Genomic DNA, 27,993 nt, shown 5'->3' with positions numbered 1-27,993 from the left:
AGCAGCGCAGCCTAGCGACTGTCCACATTGACGCGGCACCGCTGATGGTGTACAGCCATGCGGTGCTGGTGCCTTCCCCTCCCGCGCCCTTGAGTCCGGATCGGTCTCGATCCGTGAAGGCACGGCGGCTCTCTTCCGGGGTGCGCGTGGTCCGATGATGCGCCAACTGGACTCCTTATCCCCGAGCCTGCTGGGAGATTTTAGACTTGGCTGAGATTTTGGACTGCCACACTGTGGACATTTCAGCAGACAGTGTGGGTTTGTCTGAATTCCTCTCTCAGGGAGAACAGACACGATTGCGCCCCGTTTTCAAAACCCTTGAAGGCCGGGCCGGGGTAACCAGACGCGGATCAGGAACTGCCGTATCTAAATGTTCCCGGGGGTCTCTGAGGTGAGCGGTGGTTTGGCTTCTTCGCGTGCAGGCAGTCAGCTTAGTGATGGAGTTGAAACGTTGCTTTCAGGGGTGGGTGTTGTAGGGCTGGGCGATATGGCCAAAAACATTATCACGATAAATGTCAAATCATTATTTCTTTCAAGTTTAAAGGCAGTTTTTTTCTCCTGAGTGAAAGTTGAAGAAACCAGACAGTTAATTGGTAAATTAAACAACTCTTTATTTTAAGAACACAACAAACACTTGCCAAACAGCAGAAACATTAAACAAATCTGAGGCAGAGAGTATTCAAGTCTTTTTTTATGTCAAAATATGCATGAGTAAAATTTACAAAATAAATATCTTAATAGAAAAATTAAATACTGCAGTGTGATAAAACACACATAGAAGATGGCTCAGACAGACTGCAAAGTTTAAAGTGCTCTGTTTGATGTCTGATCGTAAAAAGCCAAAATATCTCCAAATTACCGAAGTTGAATGACCTTTTCTGTCGACGATGTCATCGTCCTTCGAGCTGGTCGTTGGCAGCACTACATTTGCTTCAGTGTCGCTCATTTTTCCACTCTAACTACAATCCTGTCAGCCACCACTGTGTGGGTAAACAACACCACGTTAGCCCGGTCTGCAACACGCACGCTCACTCGCGCAATATTTTGTGCGCGCGCGCATATCATGCGCAAAGCATAAACATATATATCGAACATTTAGCGAACTTTTGTTAAAATTATATCGAGGAAAATTATATCGCGATAATTATCGTTATTGAATTATCGCCCAGCCCTAGGGTGTTGTCTCGAACCACACCCGCCTCCTCACAGGCCAGAGGAGCAGTGATGAGGAGTCCTTACAGACCCTGGAGACGCGACCGGTTAGGTCTGAGGAAGGCTCTCGGGACGCCGCTCGGTGATACAGACCCCGATCTTTGTCGCCTGGTTCCCCGGAAGCTGCTTACGGGGTTGTGCTGGTGCCAGAAGAGGTTCCCATGTGAACTAATGCCAGCGTGATGGTGGTCGGGTTTTCAGAGTTGTGTCCGTGAAATATTTGCAAGCGGGATTCGGGGGGTTAAGAAACGGCTTGTGTCCAGAGCCCCTGACACTGGAGCTCTTCCTTTCGGGGTGCCTGACGCCCTCCTCCTCCTCCTCTCCGTGTCCGCAGGAGCAGGTGGAAGCCGCCCGCAAGGGCCTGGACCAGGCCAAGGAGGAGGCGTTCAAGCTGCCCTCGGACGACGAGGCCCCGTCTGCGCCCCGCGCCCCACCCGAGGACGCCCCGCACCGCCGGGCCCGCAAGACCAAGGAGAAGAGCGCCCTCTGCACCCGGGCCAGCGGGAGGCTGAGGCCTCGAACCCCCGCGGCAGAGGGGGCAGACGAACTTCCCCCCGCCCCCGCCCGGAGTCCGGGGGAGGTGACGGGAGACTCCCCTCCAAAGCCTAGGATCGACGCCCTTCCTACCACCCTGGCTCGACCGGAGCCTGAGGAAGGGGTCCGGACTCAGGGTGAAGACGACGTGCCGGTGCAGGAGGCGAGCACGGTGTGTGTTTCCGCTCCGGCACCTGCTCCGACTCCAACTCTGGCTTTGGCTTTGGCTCCGAATCCGACTCCAAATCTGGCTTTGGCTCCGAATCCGACTCCAACTCTGGCTTTGGCTCCGAATCCGGCTCCGGCTTTGGCTCCGAATCCGGCTCCGGCTCCGGCTTCGGCTCCTACTCCGGCTTCGGCTCCTACTCCGGCTCCGGCTTCGGCTCCAGCGCCGGCTTCGGCTCCAGCGCCGGCTCCGGCTTCGGCTCCAGCGCCGGCTCCGGCTCCGCTGGTTCCCACCCCCGAGGAGGATAGCACCCCGCAGCACAGAGACGTGCCTGAGCCTGCCGGCCTGGCTCTGCAGGGAGACACCAAAGACGAGCTCCACCTCCCTTCGCCACCGCCACTCACCCGCCTCGCCATCCCCGAAGCCCATCAGCTGCCCGGGCCAGCCGAGCTGGCGCCGCCTTCTCCCCAGAACGACGTTTTGCCCGACGCAGGCGTTGGGCAGCCAGAGGGAGGAGGAGGAGGCCTCCCTTCCCCGGGCCTTTCCTCCTCACCCCAGCCAGCCGCCTGCCAGGCCCCCAGGGACCCCCAGCCCCATGCCTCCCCCCTCTCAGTGCCTTCTGCCGCCCCCACGTCTCCCTGTGGCGAGACTGGGAGGATGGCCCCCCTCTCCCCTCCAGCCACCCCCGTGCCCTCCTCCGAGCCCCCGCCCCCTTTGCAAACGGGGGACGGCACCCATGGCCCCCCCGCCCCGCTCGGTGAAGAGCCAGAGCCTCACGCCGCCCCGCCGCCCGGAGCGGAGAAGGTGCTGGAGCAGCCCGTCTCCACAAGGGAAGGGGAGTCAGCCCCCGGCTCGCCTGTGAAGAGCGAGCGGCTTGATTCCTGTGGGATGGCGTCTGCCATGTTGCCCGGATCCCTTGTCTACAGCAACGCCGACGAGGCAGGGCAAAGCAGCAACCCTGGACATCGCGCTGCAGAACTGGGCACCCCTCCTCCCCAGCCCCCGCCCGCCTCCCCCTTGCCCTCCCCCGCCTCCTCGCCCCCGGGCTCGCCGCCGCCACAGGTGCCAGCCCGGTCTCCCCGCAAGCGGGTGTCGGCGGACGGGGAGGTGCTGAACAGCCTGCAGGAGGGGTCGCCCTCGGCCAAGGTGCTGCGCAAGCTCCCAGGTCGGCTGGTGACTGTGGTGGAGGAGAAGGAGCTCAAGCGCCGCAGGAGGGGAGCGAGCGGCCCGCGGAGGGACGCCGCCGGGGAGGCCGACCGAGGGACGGACCCGGCCGCGGAGGACGGAGTCATGACCGCTGGGGAGCCCTCCGGCCCCGGAGACCTGCCCGACCACGCGCCCGCGGTGCCGGACTCCCTGCCCGGCCCCGGCAGGGCCTACCCTGCGGACATGCCCGTGCTCAGGAACCTGCCCGTGCGGCGGCGCCTGGAGACGGAGTCGCGGCTGGCGGCCCAGCTGGGCGAGCAGCCGGGCCGCGGCCGAGGGAGGGGCGCGGGGGGAACGGTGGGGGACAGGAGGAGCTTCTCGCCCGGCTCCCCTCGGAAACAGGACACCCCGCCAGAGAGGGACTGCTTGTCCTCGCCGGACAGCTCCGCCGCCACTCCCACTCCTCCGGGAAAGCGCAAGCGCGGCAGGCCCCCCAAGACGCCTCCCCGAGCCGTCGGGGACCTCAAAACCCTGGAGTTGTCGTCGTCGCCCCAGCCACCTCCCCTGGCTCAAGCGGCGGCGGCAGGAGACGGCAGCCTGTCGCCCTCCCCCAAACGCAAGCGGGGCCGGCCCCGCAAAGACCAGCGCCCGCCCGAGATGGCTGCGGACTGCCCCGCCAGCCCCTCCGCGTCGAGGTCCCCCGCTGCCGCCCCCACCTCTCCCCTCCTCCGCAGCTCCCCGCCCGATCCCTCCTGCCTGCCAGTGCCTGCCCAGACCCTGCCGCCCAGCCCCCACAGGCAGGAGGCCGTGCCGGAGGCGCAGCTGGAAGGGGAGGACAAAGAGGCAGTGCTGAAGCAGAGTCCCACAGAGTCCCGGGTAGGAGAAGAGGGGGGGAATGGCAAGATGGCGCCGCCCGAGGAGAGCAAGAGCAAGGGCTCGGAGAACAGGAGGCCAGGGAAGAGGAGAGACAGCGAGAGCCGGGACTCGGAGGACAGGAGGCCAGGGAAGAGGAGAGACAGCGAGAGCGGGGCCGAGGCAGACGAGGAGTTGCCACCCCACCGCAAGAAGAGGAGGGTAACCCGCTCCTCTCAGGAAGAGCACTCCCCCTCTCCCTCCCTGCGCAGAGTGACCCGAGCCGCCGTCAGGGGCCGCAGTCCCCGGCCAGAGGAGCAGCGGAGGCACAGCCGGGCCAGACAGGGGGGCAAGAGGGGGAGACGCGCGGCACAGGAGGAGGAGACGGAGCCTCCGCAGCACCGGCGCAGCAGCCAGAGCCAGGAGTCAACGCGCTCTTCCTCCTCGTCGTCCTCCTCCTCCTCCTCCCGCTCGGCCTCCACCAGATCGTCCTCGCTGTCCACCGGGAAGAAGGGCGGCCGAGGGAAGGCACCGGTCAAGAGGAAGGGAGAGGAGGTGGAGACGGAAGAGGAGGAGGAGGACGCTCCCCAGAGGAGGATCACCCGCTCCTCCCGGACAGACGCCCTGGCCGCCACCGCCACCTCGCAGTCCTCCTCCCCCTCGTCCTCCGATTCAGAGGCGTCCGGCGGGGCGGGCAAGCGGCGCCTGACACGGGCGTCCCAGCACAGGCCGGAGGGCAGGCAGCGGGAGGCGGAGCGCCAGGGCGAGGGGAGGGACAGGAGGAGAGCGCCGAAGAGCCTGAAGAGGAGAGAGCGTCCGCGGGAGGCGGGCTCGTCCGGCAGGCTCACGCCCAACACCACCACCACCACTGGGGGCGAGTCGGGCAGCGAGGTGTCGGTCAGGGCGACCCGCAGGACCCTCACACCCTTGCCCGCCCGCCAGGACCCAGAATCCACCTCTGCACCTCGGGCCGCCGCAGCTGCCCCCCTGGACAGTGACCGCAAGCAGAAGGCCGGCGCAAAACCGCGGCCGAGCCCCGTCCCCGAGGTCCTAGGCAAGCGCTGCTCGGCCCTCAACGCGGCCGCCAAGCTGCTCGCCATGCGCGGCCGGGGCTCGGCGGGTCCCGCCGGCAGAGGGGGCCGGCAGGGGGGCACCCCCACCTCCTCCTCCTCCTCGGCGGACCGCAGCTGCCGGCCCGAGCCCTCGGCTGAGCGCCCCGAGCCCGGCCCCCGCTGCACCAGGCAGAGGCCGGGGCCGCTGGTGCCCCCGCTGGAGGCGGGCGGCAAGAAGGCGGCGAAGAAGCGGGCGGAGGCAGGCGGGCGGCGGGCGCGCAGCAGGAGCAGGGCCTCGCGCCGCAGCAGCAGCGGGAGCTGCCGGAGCTGCAGCAGCAGCAGCAGCAGCGGCGGCAGCCGGATCAGCCGCAGCCTCAGCTCCCAGAGCACGGGCCGCAGCCGGAGCAGCACGGGCGCGGACAAGACCTCCGGCAGCGACCGCGAGGAGCGCCGCTCGCGCCACAGGGGCCGCCGGCGGCAGGCGGAGGACTCCTCCTCGGACAGGGAGCGGGGGGGCCGCCGGAGGCCGTCCCGAGGGGGCGGGAGGCTGCGGAGCCGCCAGCCCCCCTCGGAGGGTACCCCTGACCGGGTGTTGCGCAGCGTGGCGGCGGCCGCTGCCGCCCAGGCCCGCACGCCCGCCAGCAACACGCGCTCCTCGTCCTCCTCCTCCTCGCAGCACCAGCCCCCGCCCCGCCGCCGGGGCAAGACCTGAGGGTCCCAAGGGCGCTGGACTCGATGCGCGGACAGACCCTGCCCCTCTCCGGGCGCCAGGCTGCTTTCGAGGGGGGGAATAAAACTGCTTCTCTCAGGCGCGCACCCTCCCCCTGCCCTCTCCTCTGCCAACCCCCTCTCTTGACGTGGCCGTGAGCGCCCCCTGGTGGACACCGCGAGGAGCCGCGCTGCTCACGTACAGAGAGACGGACTGTGGGGGGGCGGCGGCCGCGGCACTGTCTTGCCCTGCTGGAGGAGAGAGATAGGTGTCCATTTGGGTCCCGGAGCCTGTCCCGGTCTGCGCCCCAACACGCTGGGGGTCAGCGAGACAGTGCAGAGAACTGTGGAGACGCGCAGGCTTGGGGGGTTGACAGGGAGCACACTGCTGCTAGCTCCCTGTAGGGGGCGGCGGGGATCAGGCGTGTGAGGAGGGGGGAAGTGGGGGGGTTGGTTCTGTCGGGTTCTGTCCTTACAGCTGGACCCCTCTTCCTGATAGAGCACGCAGGAACCTCGTTTGGGGTAACAAACACTGGTTGCCCCCCTTTTCACCTGCCGTTTGGTTTTTCCAGAACTGTGGGAGGGACTGGGGGGGAGAGGGGAGTTTGTGCCAAACCTGCTGGGGTGCCACTGGAGGTGGAAGTGCTGGATGAAGTAGTTTGAGAAGGTGAGGATTTTTTAGGGGCGTAGAGGGCTTGTTCTTCTACTCCAGAGGGAGTCCAGCAGCCAGCACAGGACATGATGTCGGGTCGGAGCCAGGGGTGATTTTAGGGAGCTTTTTGGGGGTGAGGGGTGACGGCTGGGGAGAAAGGGCTGTCGGCACTGCCCCCCACCCCAGAGCGAGGTTCCTGCTGCCCAGCGGTGGCCCTGTGTGACCCGATCTGCGGTTCCAGTACCAGCAGCTGCAGGGCCCTGAGCTCCGGGGGCATCCTTTCAGTTTAAGGGGTTCCAGCGGTTCAGCGGAAGAGTAGGGGTGCCCCGTACCAAACTGCATGAGACCATCAATTGAAAAGCCAGGTGTTTTGACACGTTTCCGTCGGGGTTGAAGTGTACTTAATCTGTCTGCTCCACTGGACAGACTCGGGGTTTCCTCCCCCCTTCCAGGCCTCATCTCCCCCCGTCTGCCCCTCTCGGTACCCCACTAGCACCCCAAACTGGTGTCCACGCGCTGTGCAGCCTGGTCTGACCACTGGAACTGGGGGGAGCTGGTGTTGCCTTAATGTGGAGACTGTTGGGCAATCGGCACATAAAAAGCCCCCCCCGTCTAGTCTAGCTTGCACCCCCTCTTTCCCTCTCCCTGTCCCCAGAGCGTCTAAGTCCTGTTCCCACCTCTATCGGGGGTCGGACTGCTCCAGAGTGCGCTGGCCAAGCCCCTGTCCATCCTTGTTCAGAAGGCACATGCTGCAGGGCGCAGGGGAGCCAGAAGGGGGACCCCCCCCCCCGAGTCTGAAGTGGAGGCAGCCATGAGCATGTCCAGGAGAGCTGGGGGGAGGCGTCAGGAGGCAGGGCTGGGGGGGGGTTCTGGGACTGGGAAGGAGTTTGGTGGGGGGGGGAGGGTGAAGGTTTTTACGTTGGACTTTATTTTCAGTTTCTACATTCCTGTGTTCCCGTGTAATTCCAGATTATTTTACTTGAACGAGAAACGATTAAATAAAAAGACCAAAAAACTTGAAAGAGCCTCTGCAGTGGTGGGTGTTTTTCATTGGGGTGGGGAGGGGGGGTGGAGGGCTGGCTAATTCTGCCCCGCCAACGGGCTTTAACCCCGACTGGCCCCCCTGGGTGTTTCAATCAATTACCTGACCCACCGGGAGCTGTAATAGAGCTAACGAGCTGCTGGAGCAGTTGGCTAGTTCTCATCTACTCGGAAGTGTGGGGTTTTATTTCATCCCTCCCTTTTCTAACCGCTTCTCCCAGTACAGGGTCGGGTGGAGCTGGAGCCTATCCCAGTGAGCCGTGGGCACAAGGCGGGGTACACCCTGATCGGGGTGCCAGTCCATCGCAGGGCGGACAGACGCTCACACCAGAGCCAGTTTTCCCAGAAGTCCATTGACCTACCAGCATGTCCTTGGATTGGGAAGGAAACCTGAGCACCTGCAGGAAACCCATGCGCGTTTGGGGGACACGCAAGCTCCATGCAGACAGCTTTAACTCTCCAGGTCCGGAATTGAACTCGGGGGCCCCAGCACTGCGCCACCATGCTGCCCTGTAAGTTTTTCTTTCCGCTGATGAAATTCAATCATTGAAAGGGAACCTGCGTCACGTTAAAGGGGCAACAAACCATTAATATGCATCGTGTCAAGTCAATTAAAGGACTAATGGTTTAACTGTGCGGCAGATCTGGGCTCGAGCCAAAACCGGGGGTGTGATCCAGAGTCAGGATTGAGATCCCTGGTTTAACCCTTCATGGCAAGGCATGTGGTGGAGAGACACGGATGAAACACTACCGCCGGGGCTTAAGTGGAAAAGTACAGGGAAGTGCAAAACCAAAAAGACATGACACTCTACAAAGCACAGTGTCGCTATAAGAAGTGGAACACGCTGCCCAGCCATGTCGTGGAAGCCGATAACCTGACTTCTCTCAAGAAACAGCTGGATGAGATCCTTCAGTCAGGACAGATGGGAGACTCTGCTTTAAACCCAGGGTGGTGGGAGTGCGGTCTGCATGTGTGAGACAGAGTTCCCAGTGTTTTGCACTTCAGTTATGAACTACCTGGGTCACCGATTCACTTCTTCATATTTTTAAAAAGGGACACAACTACGGAATATTGAGAGGTGCTCATTAGTTTCTTTGTAAGGACATGCAGTTTCTTGCTAATATTTGCCTTTTAAGGCAATATATGCAACTGTTCTGATTAGGGTATGATATTGGTGACTATTTTAATTTTCCTGATCACACAAACGCGCAGAAGAACACAACTGCAGAACAGTTCCTCTCGCCCCAGTGGCACAGCGCTTGAACTCGGCAGACGGGGTCACTGGAGGTCAAAGTCACCGTGCTTGGTCACGTGATCACCGGAGAAACAAGGCGCTATATCTCGGGAACGAGAGCAGCTGGAAAGCTATTTTCAACGGCACAAACGTAGCACTAAGGAATGAGACCAGTTTGGTTTCCCTACGACATTGTAGAGGGGCTGAGTGACGTCACGACCCCGGAAAAACAAGGCGCTATATCTCGGAAATGCTACTTTCCACAGCACAAACGTAGCGCTAACGATTGAGACTGGTCCGGTTCCCCTGACACGTTGTAGAGGGGCTGGGCAAGGTCACCCCCCGAAAAAGAAGGCGCTATATCTCAGGAACGAAAGCAGCTGGGAAGTTAACAGCTCAAACCGGCACAAACACAGCACTAACGTCTGTAGAGGGACCAACTTCACGGAGCTGCTGCCCAGCCACGTTGTTGAAGCTGATACCCTGACTTCCCCTTCAGGAAGCAGCTGGATGAGATCCTGGAACCAATGAACTATTGAAGTACCAAATGGGCTGGATGGACCATACCTATGCTGTTCAGCTGTCCCACGTGCTTTGTGTTGGAAGTGCTAATTGCTAATTGGGAGGTGCTCCTCAATTAAACAGAAATGTTGACAATTTCCAGTGGAAAGGTTGCCCTTTATTGCTCACCTTGGCACTGTGTTGGACAGTCTTTGTCCGATTGTAGTGTCCATCTTAGCACTATATTAGTCCTGTCTGACTGTAGCAGCCAGCATGGACCAGTACTGGACAGTCCGGTCTGACTGTAGCAGCCAGCGTGGCACCATGTTGAACAGTCCTGCTGGAACTCTGCCCTGTACAGAGTTGGACACTTACAAACTGCAGGAAACCTGAGGCCAAGAGAGCCTGCAGGCTTCACATACCTTCCTCTGGGAAAGGGCTTTCTGGCGCCAGATCAATATACTGTAGTCGTTCAACATGAAGTGCTTTTGTACAGTACATTAACACTGCACTGAGAGAGAGGGGTTCATACAGACACACTGACTGACTGGACACTCCAGTACATTAACACTGCACTGAGAGAGAGGGGTTCATACAGACACACTGACTGGACACTCCAGTACATTAACACTGCACTGAGAGAGAGGGGTTCATACAGACACACTGACTGGACACTCCAGTACATTAACACTACACTGAGAGAGAGGGGTTCATACAGACACACTGACTGACTGGACACTCCAGTACATTAACACTGCACTGAGAGAGAGGGGTTCATACAGACACACTGACTGACTGGACACTCCAGTACATTAACACTGCACTGAGAGAGAGGGGTTCATACAGACACACTGACTGGACACTCCAGTACATTAACACTGCACTGAGAGAGAGGGGTTCATACAGACACACTGACTGGACACTCCAGTACATTAACACTGCACTGAGAGAGAGGGGTTCATACAGACACACTGACTGACTGGACACTCCAGTACATTAACACTGCACTGAGAGAGAGGGGTTCATACAGACACACTGACTGGACACTCCAGTACATTAACACTGCACTGAGAGAGAGGGGTTCATACAGACACACTGACTGACTGGACACTCCAGTACATTATCACTGCACTGAGAAAGAGGGGTTCATACAGACACACTGACTGACTGCACTTCTAGCTCTCATTACAGTATTGGAGCAGTTCAGAGCAGGGTTAATCCTGCTTCAGACTCGCCTGGGTAGTTTACGGGAAAGAGCTCTTCAGAAGAACCCGCGTGTTACAGATTTGCTCTGGGCTCCACCTGTGGCGTGTCCTCTCTCGGGGGGCGGGTGGGGGCCCTGTGACGTGTACACGGGTGGGGGAGGGGGCTGTCCGAGTCCAGGCTACTTTTAAACGCGCATCGGTTTCCTCACTGGCCGGCACGCCGCCGGACAGGACTGGACGGGACAGGACTCCGCGGCGCAGGGAACCACCGCCGAGGCTGTGCTTCGGTATCGACGGCAGCGATGGAAGTGGAGCGGGGTGCGTCGATTTGTGTTTTGTGCAAGAACTCGGACAAACCCCGGGTTTCTTTGGGCGGAGAAGCGGCCGGTACCTCTGTCGTGCGTGTGTCTCCGTGTTTGGAAAGTCAGCCTTGTTTGAGAAAAGCGCTCGGAGGAGCCGAGTATCACAGACCTTCTGTCCGGCGGGTGAGGGCTACCGGCCTTAAAGTGGATGCACATAAACCGCCGTCTGTTTGTATTGAGCGCTGGATTTAAAATCGGGTCTCAGCTGAGTTTTCGGCAGTGTGCCGTGTAACAGCTCGCTATAACGCTACTCTGTCGCAAGGGATCACTATTGCACTGTCCGGATCGCAGTACTGGACTGTGCCATGTCGCTCCCGCCCCTGCGGCACCTATGCCCGTGCGCGCCTGTGTCTCTGTGGTTGAATGCCCCGGATTGCGTCTCCGATGTGATTTGCTGTTGATTTATCGCAGTCGTGCGCTCTCTGCACCGCGTCGTAGCAATATAACCTGCATGGGCTCAAAACCCGGGGTGCCTGGTTCTGGGGACCTCCAAACCTGTCGATTTTCATCCGGTCCGGGCTCGGTAAATGAACACTTTGGCCTCACAATACAAGCACTCCACCCGTCCCAGCGGGGATCTGCTCTGTTTCCGCTTCATTCGGATGAAAATCGGTTTCGGCCCGCGTCGGTTTTCAGACGGGGGGAGGCGTGGCTTTATGTAGAGTGGGAGTGTTTTCGCCGAGTGGGCGTGTCTTCCATGCCGAAGGGTTTGTCTTTAAGGGGGCGTGTCTTGTACACTAAAGGGGTGTGTCTTCCGAGGTGATGGCAGGAAGTGGGGAGCCGGTGAACAGGCGTCTTCCTGCTGGGTGTCCAGGGTCCAGCACCTCAATAGTACTGTCCACAGGTTTTCCTGGAGTCCCCGATTCTAGTTTCTCGGCCGCCTGGGTTGGAGTGACCTGATCGCTAAAGGACTTAGTTGATTAATTCAGTGGTTCTCAAACTGTGGTACGCGTACCTGCAGTGGTACGTGGCGTGCCGCCCGGTGGTACGCCAAATGACCCTGGAACTGTGTCGTGTGCGCTGAAAAATCGGGACGGGTTTTCATATTTTGTATTTTTATACGTGTCGAATACGCAGCCTACGTACTACGATACAGTGCGCGCTAATACTTCAGTGGACACAAGAGATACTCTGTAATCTATACCACTCTATAGGAATGCGTGCTACGGACGCAAGTGACCAATTGTATTGTAACGCTTACGGCCGTCAGGTACTGTGTAAGAGCCGGCGTACCAGAGCAGGTGACGTCACCGCCCTTCCCTATGATAGCAGGACTACAGCTACTGGGCTGGAGAGAGATCTCTCTTTAGCTCACGGGGTTGGGTCGCTGCAGAGAGACGCGGAAGTCCCGGGTTCGAGCCACCTATACTTTGGGCCGACCTGATGCGGCAAGGGCGCCCGCCTGAGCCCCCGTTGCGTTACAGTATTTAAAAAAGCTACTGTATCTCCAGCAAATAGGGAAGTAAGTGAATGTGCGTGATTTTGGAACAATGCCAACGTTGTAAACATAGGAATGCATAGAAATGCGTGCTACGAACGCTGGTAATCTTGTGAGCACAGGAAAGCGTGATAGATAACAGAAAAATATTTAAGAACTGTTCTAAGTTAATTTGAGAAAAATAACACCGAGCGTCTCTGTGTTTCTCTCCCACGTGCATGAAATAAAAACTTAAAATAAACACTGAAATAAAAACGGAAACGTGGAAAAATGCAAGCTTGCGGATTGCTAAAGCAGGTAAGCCCCACACTATTATGTGTGGAGAAAAAGCTGCTGAACAGCTCGACCTGCTGCCCCCCCTGAAAGACAGTCATTCATAGAATTATTGAAATGAAGGATTATATCAAAAGTACGCTGACAGAGCGCGTTAAGATGAGCAGATGTTTTTCACTGCAATTAGATGAGTCTGTAGTCGATTTGGCCAATTTGGTCGTTTACGTTAGATACGAGTTTGAGGGCATGTCCCATGAGGACTTTCTGTTCTGTAAACCGCTACCAATAGGAACTACAGGAGAGCACATATTTCAGCTTCTGAATGAATTTATCGAAGAGAATGGCATCGACTGGATAAAATGTGTTGGAGTTTGTACAGACGGTGCTAGAGCAATGACAAGCCGACACAGCGATGTAGTTGCACGAATTAAAGAGGTTGCTCCAGAAATTAATGGATGCATTGCAACATCCACCGCGAGACCTTTGCCGACAAGAAAATGCCTGACGATTTAAAACCTATTAGACTCTGTTGTGAATTGTATCAAGGCTCGAAAAATTAATTCACATCTGCTTTGCTCGACTAAACTGGCTCACCCCCTCACTGAAATGGTGCTTTTTTATTTTTATTTGTTGTTTTTTTTCTGTAAAACACTTTGAGAAGCCACATTTTTTATATCAAACAAAGTTTATTATTATAATATTTATTATATGTATGTGTGAGTGTGTGTGCACACGCGCTCATGTTGGTCATTGAGAATTACTGGGGTTCCTATGAGATGATGACTTGTAGGTGGTACTTGGATGCTTTGGTTGGATTAGGGGTGGTACTTGGTCCAAAAAGTTTGAGAACCACTGGATTAATTGATAACTAATTAACAACGGTCTTGTGCGGTTATGTTCTGAAGTGGAGGGCAGCAGCACAGCTGGGTGGCTCGTTCCAGACCCCTGCCACTCTTTGCGCGAAGATGCATTCCCACTTCCCGGCCTGCGTGACGCTGACCTTCAGAGGCAGTGACCGCGGATCGGGGCGATCTGCTTCCTTCCCCGCCAGCGGCGTGTCTCCCCCCGCCCCCCTCTCAGCTGTGAGAAATCTCGGGTGGCGGGACAGGGGTGGTGCGCGCTGGGTGGTGCCTGCTCTCCTCTCCGGGCCCGTCCTGTTGTGTCCTGCTGGGAGCTGGAGCAGTGCAAGCCGTGCAGAGGGGGGGGGGTCCTCTCCCCCCTGCTTCTGGGAAGAGGCTGGGCGCAGCGGCGCTGCTGAACTGGACCTATTGTCTGATCCCGCTCGGTCGTGGGGTGGGGGTGGGGGGTGTTAGAGAGTGGCGCCGGCAGTAAATCCCACATAATCTGCCTTCCGGCCGTCGCGGCGTGCCACTCTGTACAGCGCAGTGACCGCTGTATGGGCCTGAGCCAAGCGCAAGGCCCAGCGAACCTTTTCATACTCGGTATCGTCTTCAACAACATGGCTGGGCAGCTTGCTCCACACTCCCACCACCCTCTGTGTAAAGAAGTGCCGTCTGTTCTCAGATTTAAATGCGTCACTCCTAAGATTCTCCCTTGTGCATGTGTGAGATTCACCGGATTCACTCTATCAATGCGTCAGCGTGTCTTTCTGTGTGACTGTTTCTCTATCCAAGTGTGACATCCTAGAGACTGCTGTCCCTCTCCTCTCACACTCCCCCTGGATTCACACACTGAGACACACCTGCCTGGACTGTAGACACTGCTAGAGACACTGCTGTCCCTCTCCTCTCACACTCCCCCTGGATTCACACACTGAGACACACCTGCCTGGACTGTAGACACTGCTAGAGACACTGCTGTCCCTCTCCTCTCACACTCCCCCTGAATTCACACACTGAGACACACCTGACTGGACTGTAGACACTGCTAGAGACACTGCTGTCCCTCTCCTCTCACACTCCCCCTGAATTCACACACTGAGACACACCTGCCTGGACTGTAGACACTGCTAGAGACACTGCTGTCCCTCTCCTCTCACACTCCCCCTGAATTCACACACTGACACACCTGACTGGACTGTAGACACTGCTAGAGACACTGCTGTCCCTCTCCTCTCACACTACCCCTGAATTCACACACTGACACACCTGACTGGACTGTAGACACTGCTAGAGACACTGCTGTCCCTCTCCTCTCACACTCCCCCTGAATTCACACACTGACACACCTGACTGGACTGTAGACACTGCTAGAGACACTGCTGTCCCTCTCCTCTCACACTCCCCCTGAATTCACACACTGAGACACACCTGCCTGGACTGTAGACACTGCTAGAGACACTGCTGTCCCTCTCCTCTCACACTCCCCCTGAATTCACACACTGAGACACACCTGACTGGACTGTAGACACTGCTAGAGACACTGCTGTCCCTCTCCTCTCACACTCCCCCTGAATTCACACACTGAGACACACCTGCCTGGACTGTAGACACTGCTAGAGACACTGCTGTCCCTCTCCTCTCACACTCACCTTGAATTCACCAGCACACACTTGCACTCTCACCATTTCAGTAGTAAAGTTGCATGAGCCCGTCTCTGTTTTCCAGCAGACCCAGACCTGGCCCAGTACACTCCTCTCGAACCCAGTGTCCAGGACATGCTGGAAAAGTCCCACAGTCTGACAGTGTTGCTGCTGACCCACTGTAGGGATCTTCTGCTGGAATATGTGAGCGCTCACTCTATACCTTCGGCTACGGGTTCGAATCAGTGACCCAGAGTGTGGAAAGGGCAAGGGTGGAGTGGGAGAAGTGAATAACAAGTAATTCCTTTCTTTTATATAGTGCCTTTCATCCAGATGGATAATATATCCCTCTACCCATTTTCTAACTGCTTTATCCAGCACAGGGTCACGGGGAGCTGGAGTCTATCCCAGGAAGCAACGAGAATAAGGCAGGGTACACCCTGGACACCAGTCCATACACAGACACACACTGTCACACACCCTGGACTGGAAACCAGTCCATCACAGGACACACACTCTCACACACCCTGGACACCAGTCCATCACAGGACACACACAGACACACACTCTCACACACCCTGGACAGGACACCAGTCCATCACAGGACACACACAGACTCACACACCCTGGACTGGACACCAGTCCATCACAGGACACACACAGACACACACTCTCACACACCCTGGACACCAGTCCATCACAGGACACACACAGACACACACTCTCACACACCCTGGACACCAGTCCATCACAGGACACACACAGACACACACTCTCACACACCCTGGACAGGACACCAGTCCATCACAGGACACACACAGACACACACTCTCACACACCCTGGACAGGACACCAGTCCATCACAGGACACACACAGACTCACACTCTCACACACCCTGGACAGGACACCAGTCCATCACAGGACACACACAGACACACACTCTCACACACCCTGGACACCAGTCCATCACAGGACACACACAGACACACACTCTCACACACCCTGGACAGGACACCAGTCCATCACAGGACACACACAGACACACACTCTCACACACCCTGGACAGGACACCAGTCCATCACAGGACACACACAGACTCACACTCTCACACACCCTGGACAGGACACCAGTCCATCACAGGACACACACAGACACACACTCTCACACACCCTGGACACCAGTCCATCACAGGACACACACAGACTCACACACCCTGGACTGGACACCAGTCCATACACAGACACACACAGACACACACTCTCACACACCCTGGACAGGACACCAGTCCATCACAGGACACACACAGACACACACTCTCACACACCCTGGACAGGACACACACTCTCACACACCCTGGACAGGACACCGGTCCATCACAGGACACACACAGAGACATAATCTCACACACCCTGGACAGGACACCAGTCCATCACAGGACACACACAGACACACACTCTCACACACCCTGGACAGGACACCAGTCCATCACAGGACACACACACCAGGGCCAGTTCTCCCAGAAGCCTCTTACCCTTCCAGTCTCTGGACTGTGGGAGGAATCCCTCATGAACACAAGAAGAACATGCAGACTCCACACAGATGGATCCCCAGCACTGTGAGGCAGAAGTGCTCACCATGCTGTCCATGATAATATATAAATATGAATTCCACTCTGGGTTGGTCTCCCTAGGGTTTGTCTCTCCTGCCCCCATAATGTGTGCAGGGGGGGTGCTGTGTGTCGCCCAGAAGAGGGCAGAGCTTCAGTGAGGGCTAAATCCCTTCATGGGATCTTTTGGGATGAAAGGCGCTACATCAGTGCAAGAAATTGATCACCACTGATAGCAATTCCTGGATTGGATTTAGCCTCAGAATGGGGCAAAAAACATTTAATTTCCAGATTAAATGCAGAATCGCAAGTTTTCTCCTTCTTCCTTGTATTGGTTTATCAATCAGAGACAGTCCATAAAAGACCCAAGGTTAATAATAATAATAATAATAATAATACTTCTTTACATTTATATAGCGCTTTTCTGGACACCCCACTCAAAGCTCTTTACAGGTAATGGGTCTCCCCTCCACCCCCACCAGTGTGCAGCCCCACCTGGATGATGCTCCAGTCTGCTCACACACACCAGCTCTCAGTGGGGAGGAGAGCAGAGTGATGAAGCCAGTTCAGAGAGGGGGGTTATTAGGAGGCCATGACTGGTAAAGGCCAGGGGGAAATTTGGCCAGGACGCCGGGGTAACACTCGTACTTTTTTTGAGAAACAACCTGGGTTTTTTAATGACCACAGAGAGTCAGGACCTCAGTTTTCCATCTCATCAGAAGGACGGCGCCTTTTTACAGTATAGTGTCCCTGTCACTGTACTGGGGCATAAGGACCCACACAGACTCTGGGGTGAGCGCCCCCTACTGGCCCCACTAACACCTCTTCCAGCAGTGTCCTCAGCTTTCCCAGAAGTCTCCTCTCCAGGTACTGACCAGGCTCACACCTGCTGAGCTTCAGGGGGCTGAGGGCTGAAGGCTGTGAGCTGTGAGCTGCAGGGTGATAGGTTCAAGCTACTGTAAGATCAGCCAAAGACACATCCTGTTCCTCCTGAGAGCAGGACAGAATTGGTTCAGTTTTCTCTAGAACGGAAACGAGGCAGTAAGAGGGATTTGGATGTGGGTGGCGGGACACTGTAAAATAATTCAAGCAGGGAGCCGCATCAGCGGGCGCAGGCTGCAAAGGCAGAAGTAAGGGTTTATTCACTGCTGAAGAGGCGAAAGGGAACGCAGCGTCTCGGCTGTGGAGCCTTCACGCCTGAGGAAGGCTCCTGCTGTAAAACGAGGTGAGCTAACCCCCCTCCCCTCTCTGTCCCGTCCAGCGGCAGTGGCAGGGACCCCCGTTCCTGGACCAGAGCTTCTCCCCTCCTCCCTTCGCCTGCCCCGGCTGCCCCCCCCTGCTGCCGGCGGAGCGGCGGCGCCCCCTGACGGCTCCGGAGCGGCTGCGGGAGAGCCACGCCGCGCACCACGTCCTGGCCGCGCGCCTGCCGCAGGTGCAGCGCTGGCAGATTGAGCTCAACCCCCAGGCCCTGCGCCTCCACCGCCTGCTGGGGGAGGTGGGCAGCCGGCTCGGCCTCCTGGCGTCCAACCTGGCCGCCGTGCTGGGGCTGCCCGACCTGCCGGGCCTGCCGGAGGAGGAGGAGGAGGAGGAGGCCGGCACGGAGTACGCCCGCAAGCTGGCCGGCTTGAGCGTGTGCCAAGCGGTCCTCAGCTGGCTGGAGGAGACGGAGAGGGACCTGCGCAGCCTGGCGTCCTCCCCGGCTCTGCATCCCTGAGGAGAAGTGGACTCCCGGCCCCATTCCTGGTGGGCGGATCCGTGAACAAGAGCTTCAGGACAGGGGCCCCTGTTTCCCAGCATGCACCTGGAAAGAGTCGCCAAGCCCTGAGCCCCCCGCGGGCTCTTCCTCTGGACCGACCCCTCCGCCCCTCTCTTCCAGGCGGGCGGGAGGGACACGCCCCCTTGCGGGGAGAGCTGGACGAGGGGGTCAGATCGGGAAGGGAAGAGGTTGCGTGGGGACATGAGGGGCAAGACGAGGAGATTGGAGGTACAGGGACGGCCTGGATTTGGCCCGTGGGGACTGCCGTTGGGAAGCCTTGTTTCGAGTGAACAGCTGGTCGTTAATAAACCCGCAGGTCGCGGCCGGAGCTCGCGCTGCTGGTGCCGGAAGAGTGGCTGGCGTGCGAGAGGAGTTTCTGGCCTCGGCTCAGGAAGGCGGGGCTGGGACCTCGGACCGCACGCTGGACCTCCTGCTGGGCGCAGTAGGAACTCTGCTGGTGCTCTGCTGCACAGTCCCAAATCTTACCAACATGCTGAACACTGCTGCATGACAACAGCACTCCTGCTGATACACTGAACACTGCTGCACGACGACAGCACTCCTGCTGAAACACTGAATGCTGCTATACGACAACAGCACTCCTACTGATACACTGAACACTGCTGCAGGATAACAGCACTCCTGCTGATACACTGAACACTGCTGCACGACAGCTACACTCCTGCTGACACACTGAACACTGCTTCACGACAACAGCACTCCTGCTGAAACACTGAATACTGCTATACGATGACAGCACTCCTGCTGACACACTGCTACACGACAACAGCACTCCCACTGACACACTGAACAGTACTGCATGACAACAGCACTCCTGCTGACACACTGAACACTGCTGCACGACAACAGCACTCGTGCTGACACACTGAACACTGCTTCACGACAACAGCACTCCTGCTGAAACACTGAACACTGCTGCACGATCAGCACTCCTGCTGACACACTGAACACTGCTGCACGACGACAGCACTCCTGCTGACACACTGCTACACAACAACAGCACTCCCACTGACACACTGAACAGTACTGCATGACAACAGCACTCCTGCTGACACACTGAACAGTACTGCATGACAACAGCACTCCTGCTGACACACTGAACACCGCTACATGACAACAGCACTCCCGCTGACACACTGAACAGTACTGCATGATAACAGCACTCCTGCTGACACACTGAACAGTACTGCATGACAACAGCACTCCTGCTGACACACTGAACACCGCAGCAGTGACACAGTGCTGGTACTGACACGCTGGACATCACCGACAGGCCTGCAGAGGAACGCTCCCATGTGCTCTTGAATAGGAGGTGGTGGCTCTGGCACGGCTGACTGCTTTTTGGGTTTATTTTGTTAGTGTAGGTGCAGCACCATGAGGTCTTTTTGTGTGTAATGAGTTTGAGCGTCCCAGTCTGCTCTGGCAGCTCTGGCAGACCCAGAGTCCACAGTGCTCGCAGCAGTGTGAGAAGGCGGTCGCTCTGGGCAGGACTGCTGACCCCGGAGCACTTAGATTTCTCCCCCAGCGTACATCCACTCAGGCAGAGACTGACTGCAGGATCTCATCCAGCTGTCTCTTGTAAGAAGTCAGAGTATCAGTTCTAACAACATGGCTGGGCAGCTTGTTCCACACTCCCACCACCCTGTGTGTAAAGTAGAGCCTCCTGTCATGACTGCAGGATTTCATCCAGCTGTTTCTTGTAAGAAGTCAGCTTTTTTGAAGGAAACTGCAGCACCAAGCAAAACCCCCCCCCCCACACACACACACACACTACTGAAGAGCATGCAAACTCCACACAGACACCCCAGATTCAAACCCAGGAACGCAGAGTGACACCCCTCTCCGCTGCTCCCCAGTGCCACTTGGTAACACTTCTTACAAACTCTGTATTACAGGACAGATTTCCACGAGTCTTGTTTTATTCAATCCAACCTGAAGCCTTAATTACTATCGTTATTCGAATTGTCTGGTGAATTACTGGTCGCAATAACAGACAGGAGCTGAGAGAGGGAGAGAGAGAGAGCCTGTTTATTGTCAGCGATGATCTCGGCAAACACCCAGAGTCATTTAATCAGGTTTATAAACACAGCAGCGTTGCGAAGAGCTGTTCCTCTATCTCCATCTTCAAATAAAAGCCTGCTGCACCTCCTATAGTACGGTTATATTCTATATTCTGCTTTTATTTTCTCAGATAGCAGTTTATTGCAAATTATCTTAAAAGCTTTTAACGTCACATTATAAAGTCGCAAAGGTTATGAATAAATCCTAAAAATCTGCAAAAGCTTGCTTATTAGGAGACCTGCTGTACTGTAACAGAAATGTAAATCTTAACAGGAACGATAGGTTTATTCCCTGCTAAAAAGAGAAGAGCGAAAACCCAACGTTTCGGTTGTGAAGCCTTACATTCTGTTTTCTCTCTTCTCTTTTCAGCATGGAATAAACCTATAACTCTTTCCTTTGCAAACTACACATGCTGACGCAGCTACCCACCCGAACTACTGTAAATCTGAACTATTACTACCATCTCCAATGGGCTGTAAAACTGAGCCAGGGCCAGCAGGGGGTGCCAGAGTCACAGCTCCCAGAGCCCCAGAGCTGCCCAGTCCTCCTGCCTGTGCCTGGAGAGATGCTGCTGCTGTCAGACTCTGCCTGGGGGTCTCTGGAGACACTAAGCTGTGGAGGAAACACAGAACCACACAGTTAGAAAAGCACACAGGTGCTGCACTGCCCCCTGCTGGACTGGGGGAGTCACTGCTAATAAATGTCCAATGTAGGGCACACACACTCTGGACAGGACACTAGTCCATCACAGGACACACACACACACCCTGGACAAGACAGCAGTCCATCACAGGACACACACACTCTGGACAGGACACTAGTCCATCACAGAAAACACACACACTCTGGACAGGACAGCAGTCCATCACAAGACACACACACACTCTGGACAGGACACTAGTCCATCACAGAAAACACACACACTCTGGACAGGACAGCAGTCCATCACAGGACACTAGTCCATCGCAGGACACACACACACTCTGGACAGGACACTAGTCCATCACAGGACACACACACACACACACACACACACACACACACACACACACACACACACACTCTGGACAGGACACTAGTCCATCACAGGACACACACACTCTGGACAGGACAGCAGTCCATCACAGGATACACACACACACACACTCTGGACAGGACACTAGTCCATCACAGGACACACACACCCTAGACAGGACACTAGTCCCTCACAGGACACACACACTCTGGACAGGACAGCAGTCCATCACAGGACACACACACACACTCTGAACAGGACACTAGTCCATCACAGGACACACACACCCTGGACAGGACACTAGTCCCTCACAGGACACACAGAAGGACGAGTGCTGTTGAGCACAGGTCCTCCATGAGCTCTGCAGTGACAGGTTACCTGTGTAGCAGAGGAAGTTGAGCTTCTCCTCACAGCCCAGCGCGGCCCAGCTGGAGGTCTCAGTGGACATGGCTCCACAGCGGCCCGACTGGGGGCACTGGGGCTGCTCTCCCCGCGCCCACGCGGTGTACCCCAGGGGCTCCCTGTTCACCCAGAACCAGGAGCCGGATACGAAGCTCTGCCTGAGGCCCAGCCACACGTGGGGAGACTGGGCGCCTTCCACCTCCAGGGCGGCGAGGTCCTGCTCCGTCTGAGAGAGGACGCTGGTGAGGTCAGTGTGGTGAGTCCTGCAGTAGTCCAGCGCCTCCTCCCAGCTCCTGTTCTCCTTCACCAGCACGATGTCTCGAGCATCTGAAGGCATGGAGGAGGAGGAGACAAGATAGTGTGTCAGCAGGAGTGCTGAGGAGACAGGGGGGTGGGGGGGTGGAACAAGCTGTTGAAGCCGATACCCTGGATTCCCTCAAAAAGCAGCTGGATGAGATCCTCCAATCAGGACAGGGTAGCTTACACAAAGGGTAGTGGGTGTATGGTCCAAATAATCAATTGAAGAAGATAGAATATCACACATATCACATACTCAGATGTTCCCCAGTTAAAGTGCATTTCAACAGCTTCAGCACACAGAACTCTGCAGTTTCCTCTTAACTTGGGAATTAAGAACTTGCTCCCTTAATTCTGACTAAACTGATCTAACAGGTTGATCACTTGGAGAACAGACAACTGGGAGTGACACAGGGTGAGCGCCCCCTACTGGTCACACTAACACCTCCAGCAGTAACCTCAGCTTTCCCAGGAGTCTCCCCTCCAGGTAGTGACCAGGCTCACACCGGCTGGGCTGCAGTGGGCTGCCAGCTGTGAGCTGTGGGGGAGATATGGCTGCTGGCAAAAGAGGATGTGGTCCTACCTCCTGTGAGGATCAAACTCATGACCTTCAGATTATGAGACCGATGTGCTACCTACTGCACAGACACTGTATCAGATACACTCAGAATATGCCCATAGCAGGAGTATCCAGGATTTGACATTGTATCAGATGTCCTCAGTGGGAGTGACGATATATATGACACACCCTTTGTGGGAGGGACACTGAATTAAACACGCCCACAGCAGGAGTGACAATATATGAGACACGCCCACATCGAGTCAGTGCTCAAGTCTGATTGGTCGGCTCCAGCTCACACACCTGAGTGAGGGCGAATGAGTCCTCCCCCCATGAGCACAATTCACAAAAACAATTCAGCTTCAGAAGGGCTGCCAGCGGATGTAAAGAGAGACCTCGAGTGGAAAAATGAAATGAATGATCATGTTATAAAAACCTTCACCTGGAGCACGATCCAGAAGAGACAGTTTCCCCGGAGCTGACTGCCTCTGTGCTAAACCTGCATGAATAACTTCTGCGTGAGGGGAAACACATGAACCTGTCTGTCAGACTGCCGGAGCTGTGAGAGGACTCACCCACAAGACAGAGGAAGGGAAACGCATGTCCACAATTCTTATCGATCAAGGCTCCCCTGGACGGACTGCTCAGAGACAGCAGTACGCACTTCTCATTGCCACCCATGTTGTTCGGCTCCCCTGTCACCCAGTTTCGGAATGACGAGTCTCCCCCATCGGACCACTCCCAGGGCTCGTTGAACAGCCCGATCCAGAAGACGCTGCCCAGAGCCGCCTCCCTCACTGCCTGGTTCTCTGTGGGGCTGCTGATGGTGACCAGGTCAGTGTGCTGCTGTCTGCAGTGATCTCGAGCGGCTGCCCAGGTCTTGTTCTGCTCAATCAGGGTGTAGGTCCTGGAGCCCTGGCTGGAGTCTGAGAGAGACACACAGGCTCAGAGGAGGGGCCGTGGGGGTCTGGGGCTCAGAGAGTTGGGGTGCAGTGGGGGTTTGGGGGTGAGAGAGTTGGGGTGCTGTGGGGGTTTGGGGCTCAGAGAGTTGGGGTACTGTGGGGATTTGGGGGTGAGAGAGTTGGGGTGCTGTGGAGGTCTGGGGCTCAGAGAGCTGGGGTGCTGTGGGGGTTTGGGGCTCAGAGAGTTGGGGTACTGTGGGGATTTGGGGGTGACTGTACCTGTGTAACACATGAAGTAGTGCAGCTCGTCACAGACAACATCTGTCCAGTACCCATCTGGACCAGCGGTGGCGCAGAAGAGCTGGGTCTTCCAGTTGGCATAGCTGGCCCTCTCTCCACTGACCCACTGCCAGTTCTCCTTACCGTGGTACAGCCCGATCCAGGACATTCCCAAGATGTAACCTGGAAGCTGCTGATTTTCCTGCTGACTGTAAGTGGTGACCAGGTACTTGTTCAGGGATCTGCAGTGGCTTTGGGCTTGACTCCATGACATGAGTGTCGAGATGAAGACACACCTGTCAGCGATACTCCTGGACCTGTCGGCTGAAACACAAATAGAGAATCGAACCTGAAACACTTGAGAGGCTGAGTCTGGTCAGGGGACGTCCTGTCCAGGAGGGGTGATCTGAGGATCACCAGTGACCCCATCACTCACAGGTCTCCAGGAAAGAGACAGGAAGTGGCTCTGAGAGAGAGGGGCTCAAACTCTTATAAGGGCTGGAGATGATCTCATACTCTTCTATCCTGTGCTGCTCTCCTGCAGTGTGTGTGAGTGTCACAGTGTCCTGTGTGTGTTACACTGCGACACTGTGTCTGTGAAACACTGTGTCCTGTGTGTGAGAGACACTGTGACACTGTGCCCTGTGTGTGTATGACACTGTGTACTGTGTGTGAGAGACACTGTGACAGTGTGTCCTGTGTGTGTGAAAGACACAGTGTCCTGTCTGTGTGTTACACTGTGACCTGTGTGTGTAACACTGTGTCCTGAGTGTGAGAGACAGTTTCCTGTGTGTGTGTAACACTGTGTCCTGTGTGTGTAACACTGTGTCCTGAGTGTGAGAGACAGTTTTCTGTGTCTGTGACACTGTGACACTCTGTAGTGTGTGTGAGAGACACTGTCACAGTGTGTCCTGTGTGTGTAACACTGTGTCCTGTGTGTAAATTATTAGAAGCTGTGATCAGGGGTGATAACAGGACCCCTGTGTCCCTCCCTCAGACTGCCAGTGACAATTCCAGACTGAATCCGCAGTGGAAGAGCTGGGAAGATGCTGTTAGGAAGATGCTGAGGACTCACCATCACAGCAGAGGAAGGACAGTGCAGTCAGGCAGTTCATATCGTACCACACAGATAGAGACACAGTGACAAAGGGACCCCCAGTCATTGAAACACAGAGCTCAGTTCGATTCTGATTGTCAGGTTCTCCTGGAGCCCACAGTCGAAATGACGAGTTTCCCCCGTCGGACCACTCCCAGGGCTGGTTGAACAGCCCGATCCAGAAGACGCTGCCCTGCGCCGCCTCCCTCACTGCCTGGTTCTCGCTGGGGCTGCTGATGGTGACCAGGTCAGTGTGCTGCTGTCTGCAGTGATCTCGAGCGGCTGCCCAGGTCTTGCTCTGCTTAATCAGGGTGTAGGTCCTGGAGCCCTGGCTGGAGTCTGAGAGAGACACACAGGCTCAGACAGGAGGGGCTGTGGGGGTTTGTGGGGCTCAGAGAGTTGGGGTGCTGCCTGCTGTTCACCTGCTGCCTCATAAAGACTCGACTGGAGCCTTAAAGCCGGTTGTCTTTACCTGTGGAGCACATGAAGTAGTTCAGATCGTCACACACTGCATCCTCCCAGGTGCCTTCAGCGTTGACTTTAGCGCAGAAATAGCTCCTGTTCCAATTGTAGTAGGTGACCTCCTCTCCACTGGACCACTGCCAGCGGGGCTGGTCCTGGTATAGCCCGATCCAGACCTGAGAGGCAGAGGAGCCCTGGGCTGCTACTAAAAGCTGCTGCAGCTGTGATTGGTCAAGCACTGTGGCCAGGTCACCATCGTCACCCTGTCTGCAGTACTGACGAGCGTCAAGCCAGCTCATTGCTGTCTTCACCAGGTAGGGTCTCCTGCTTCGGCCATGGGTGACCACGCTGAGCCCTGAGACATAAACACAGACACTAATACACACTGTCTGTAACCCCTCCAGCAGCACACACACAGACACTAATACACACATTGCATAAGTAGACCTTACTAGTGTGTTATACAGTTTTAACATCCCTTTATTTAAATTCTACATTTAAGCCATATCCCAGTATTTTGTTTGCCTTCTTTCGTGTGGTGTGTGCCAGCGAGAGGCGCCGTCACTCACCTGCCAGCAGGAGGACAGCCAGCCCCCTCCTCTCCATGAGCCTGCATGGGGAACAGGACCAGTGCTGAGTCAGCTCTTCCACACACAGACCCTGACTGAACTGGACTGAATGTCTTTAGTCTTGAACAGTGAAGACTGCCAGCAGACCTGACAGAAGTATTCAAAATCCTCAACCCCATCAACACAGTCACCCCAGCAGACTTCTTCACAATCAACAGTGAGACACCAACCTGAGAAATCAAGTGGAAAATACCAGGGAAGAACTTACAGCTTATTTTCATAAAGGGGGGTGGGGGTGGGGAACAGGCTGCCCAGCCATGTTGTTGAAGCCGATAACCTGACGTCTCTCGAGGAACAGCTGGATGAGATCCTGCAGTCAGGACAGGAGGCACTACTTTACACAAAGGGTGGTTGGAGTGTGGAACAAGCTGCCCAGCCATGTCGTTGAAGCCGATACCCTGACGTCTCTCAAGGAACAGCTGGATGAGATCCTTGGTTTAATTAGCTACCAAACGGGCTGGAATGTGCGAATGGCCTCCTCTTGTCTGTGACCCGACTGATGTTTCCATAAGCAAAAACTGTCATTTGATTTTTGACTGTGTTCCTGCTGGGTGCTGACAGACGGATATATATACAGCGCAAGATCGGGGCCGTGTTTCTGAGCGCCTCCGCTGGACCGCGACGAAACGAGAAGCTTGGCCGGACCTGATTTTTGCAAACCAAATGGTTTTCACCCACCCACATCTCTCCACTCTGCCCGAGCTTCTGTCCTCTGCTGCCGTATGAATTTTACCTTCAAATGAACAATTCAGATTTAAAAGTAATAACTACAAGACTGGGTTGCAATGTGGTGCAGTGGTGGGCATTGCTGCCTCTCACCTCTGGGGCCCGGGGGTTCAGTTCCAGAACTGGGGTGCTGTCTGTGTGGAGTTTGCATGTTCTCCCCGTGTTTGCATGGGTTTCCTCTAAGAGTTCAAAGGCAAGCTGGCAGGTTTATTGTCTTCTGGGAAAGCTGGCCCTGGTGCGAGGGTGCTTGTGCCTGTGTGTCTGCTCTGTCACGGACTACCGGCTCGTCCGCGGTGTACTCAGCCGTGCGCCTGTCTTGCCGGGATAGATTCCTGATTCCCCACCACCCTGAGGGGGAAAGTAGTGCCTCTTGTCCTGATCGGAGGATCTGATCCAGCTGTTTCTTGAATGAAGCCGTGGCATTGGCTTTAACAACATGGCGGGGTAGTTTGTTCCCCACTCCCACCGCCCTGTGTGTAAACAGGGGCCTCCTGTTCACAGTTGTGCAGAAATGCACTACTCTGTAGTTTCCACATGTCTCCTGTGGATCTGTTGCCATGACTCTGTTAATGGCTTTGAGGGATTTTGAATAACTGTGTTAGGTCCCTCATAGTATTCCCCATTCAAGAGATTCTGTTCCCTCAGTCAGTGTGGGACACTCCCTTCAGACTAAATAAAACTCAGTTCCTCCAGCCTGTCAGTGTGGGACACTCCCTTCAGACTAAATAAAACTCAGTTCCTCCAGCCTGTCAGTGTGGGACACTCCCTTCAGACTAAAGAGACTCAGTTCCTCCAGCCTGTCAGTGTGGGACACTCCCTTCAGACTAAAGAGACTCAGTTCCTCCAGCCTGTCAGTGTGGGACACTCCCCTCAGACTAAAGAGACTCAGTTCCTCCAGCCTGTCAGTGTGGGACACTCCCTTCAGACTAAAGAGACTCAGTTCCTCCAGCCTGTCAGTGTGGGACACCCCTCAGACTAAAGAGACTCAGTTCCTCCAGCCTGTCAGTGTGGGACACTCCCTTCAGACTAAATAAAACTCAGTTCCTCCAGCCTGTCAGTGTGGGACACTCCCTTCAGACTAAATAAAACTCAGTTCCTCCAGCCTGTCAGTGTGGGACACTCCCTTCAGACTAAATAAAACTCAGTTCCTCCAGCCTGTCAGTGTGGGACACTCCCCTCAGACTAAAGAGACTCAGTTCCTCCAGCCTGTCAGTATGGGACACTCCCTTCAGATTAAAGAAACTCAGTTCCTCCAGCCTGTCAGTATGGGACACTCCCTTCAGACTAAAGAGACTCAGTTCCTCCAGCCTGTCAGTATGGGA

At 56.1% G+C, this 27,993-nt stretch overlaps 3 protein-coding genes across 4 annotated transcripts in view; 2 read left to right on the top strand and 1 right to left on the bottom strand.

Annotated features, from left to right (window-relative positions):
• Window positions 1–9,250, top strand: part of srcap (Snf2-related CREBBP activator protein) — a 34,962-nt gene extending 25,712 nt beyond the window's left edge. The window contains exon 33 of the mRNA XM_088916982.1: window positions 1,547–9,250. Within this exon, the coding sequence (XP_088773108.1) occupies window positions 1,547–5,674 (4,128 nt within the window). The 3' untranslated portion in view covers window positions 5,675–9,250. The remainder of the gene's footprint in view (window positions 1–1,546) is intronic.
• A 1,278-nt stretch (window positions 9,251–10,528) lies between these two features.
• LOC148834218 (cardiotrophin-1-like) lies at window positions 10,529–20,394 on the top strand. Of its 2 annotated transcripts, none has more exons than XM_088916971.1 (3): window positions 10,529–10,622; window positions 14,948–15,063; window positions 17,728–20,394. In XM_088916971.1, exons 1-3 carry the CDS (start codon window positions 10,607–10,609, stop codon window positions 18,178–18,180), a joined length of 585 nt encoding a protein of 194 aa, XP_088773097.1. In that variant the 5' UTR covers window positions 10,529–10,606; the 3' UTR covers window positions 18,181–20,394. The 2 variants fall into 2 exon arrangements, with proteins under 2 accessions (XP_088773097.1, XP_088773094.1); XM_088916968.1 differs by having other exon boundaries at window positions 10,587–10,622; window positions 14,945–15,063.
• Window positions 18,235–25,922, bottom strand: LOC148834217 (macrophage mannose receptor 1-like). The gene is made up of 7 exons (XM_088915755.1): window positions 25,886–25,922; window positions 25,327–25,671; window positions 24,834–25,193; window positions 23,759–24,082; window positions 23,153–23,503; window positions 21,698–22,048; window positions 18,235–18,377 (listed from the first exon to the last, which is right to left on the bottom strand). The coding sequence occupies exons 1-7, from the start codon at window positions 25,920–25,922 to the stop codon at window positions 18,235–18,237; spliced, it is 1,911 nt and encodes a 636-aa protein (XP_088771881.1).
• Window positions 25,923–27,993: the final 2,071 nt, after the last annotated feature.

This window comes from Atractosteus spatula, chromosome 5, assembly GCF_055471065.1.
Source record: "Atractosteus spatula isolate fAtrSpa1 chromosome 5, fAtrSpa1.hap1, whole genome shotgun sequence".
Lineage (NCBI taxonomy): Eukaryota > Metazoa > Chordata > Actinopteri > Semionotiformes > Lepisosteidae > Atractosteus > Atractosteus spatula.
The sequence above is the reverse complement of the archived record's forward strand: the minus strand, read 5'-3'. Positions and strand labels throughout refer to the sequence as shown.

What these genes read in the sequence shown, in the direction of transcription:
- LOC148834218 (XM_088916968.1), top strand. An exon ending in GGGATCTTCTGCTGGAATAT is followed by an intron (nt 15,064 to 17,727) that starts GTGAGCGCTCAC and finishes TGTCCCGTCCAG; the next exon opens with CGGCAGTGGCAGGGACCCCC.
- LOC148834217 (XM_088915755.1), bottom strand. Translation starts at nt 25,922, where the DNA reads ATGGAGAGGAGGGGGCTGGCTGTCCTCCTGCTGGCAG. An exon ending in CTACTTCATGTGTTACACAG is followed by an intron (nt 23,504 to 23,758) that starts GTACAGTCACCC and finishes TGTCTCTCTCAG; the next exon opens with ACTCCAGCCAGGGCTCCAGG. An exon ending in TCCCTTCCTCTGTCTTGTGG is followed by an intron (nt 22,049 to 23,152) that starts GTGAGTCCTCTC and finishes CCATGCCTTCAG; the next exon opens with ATGCTCGAGACATCGTGCTG.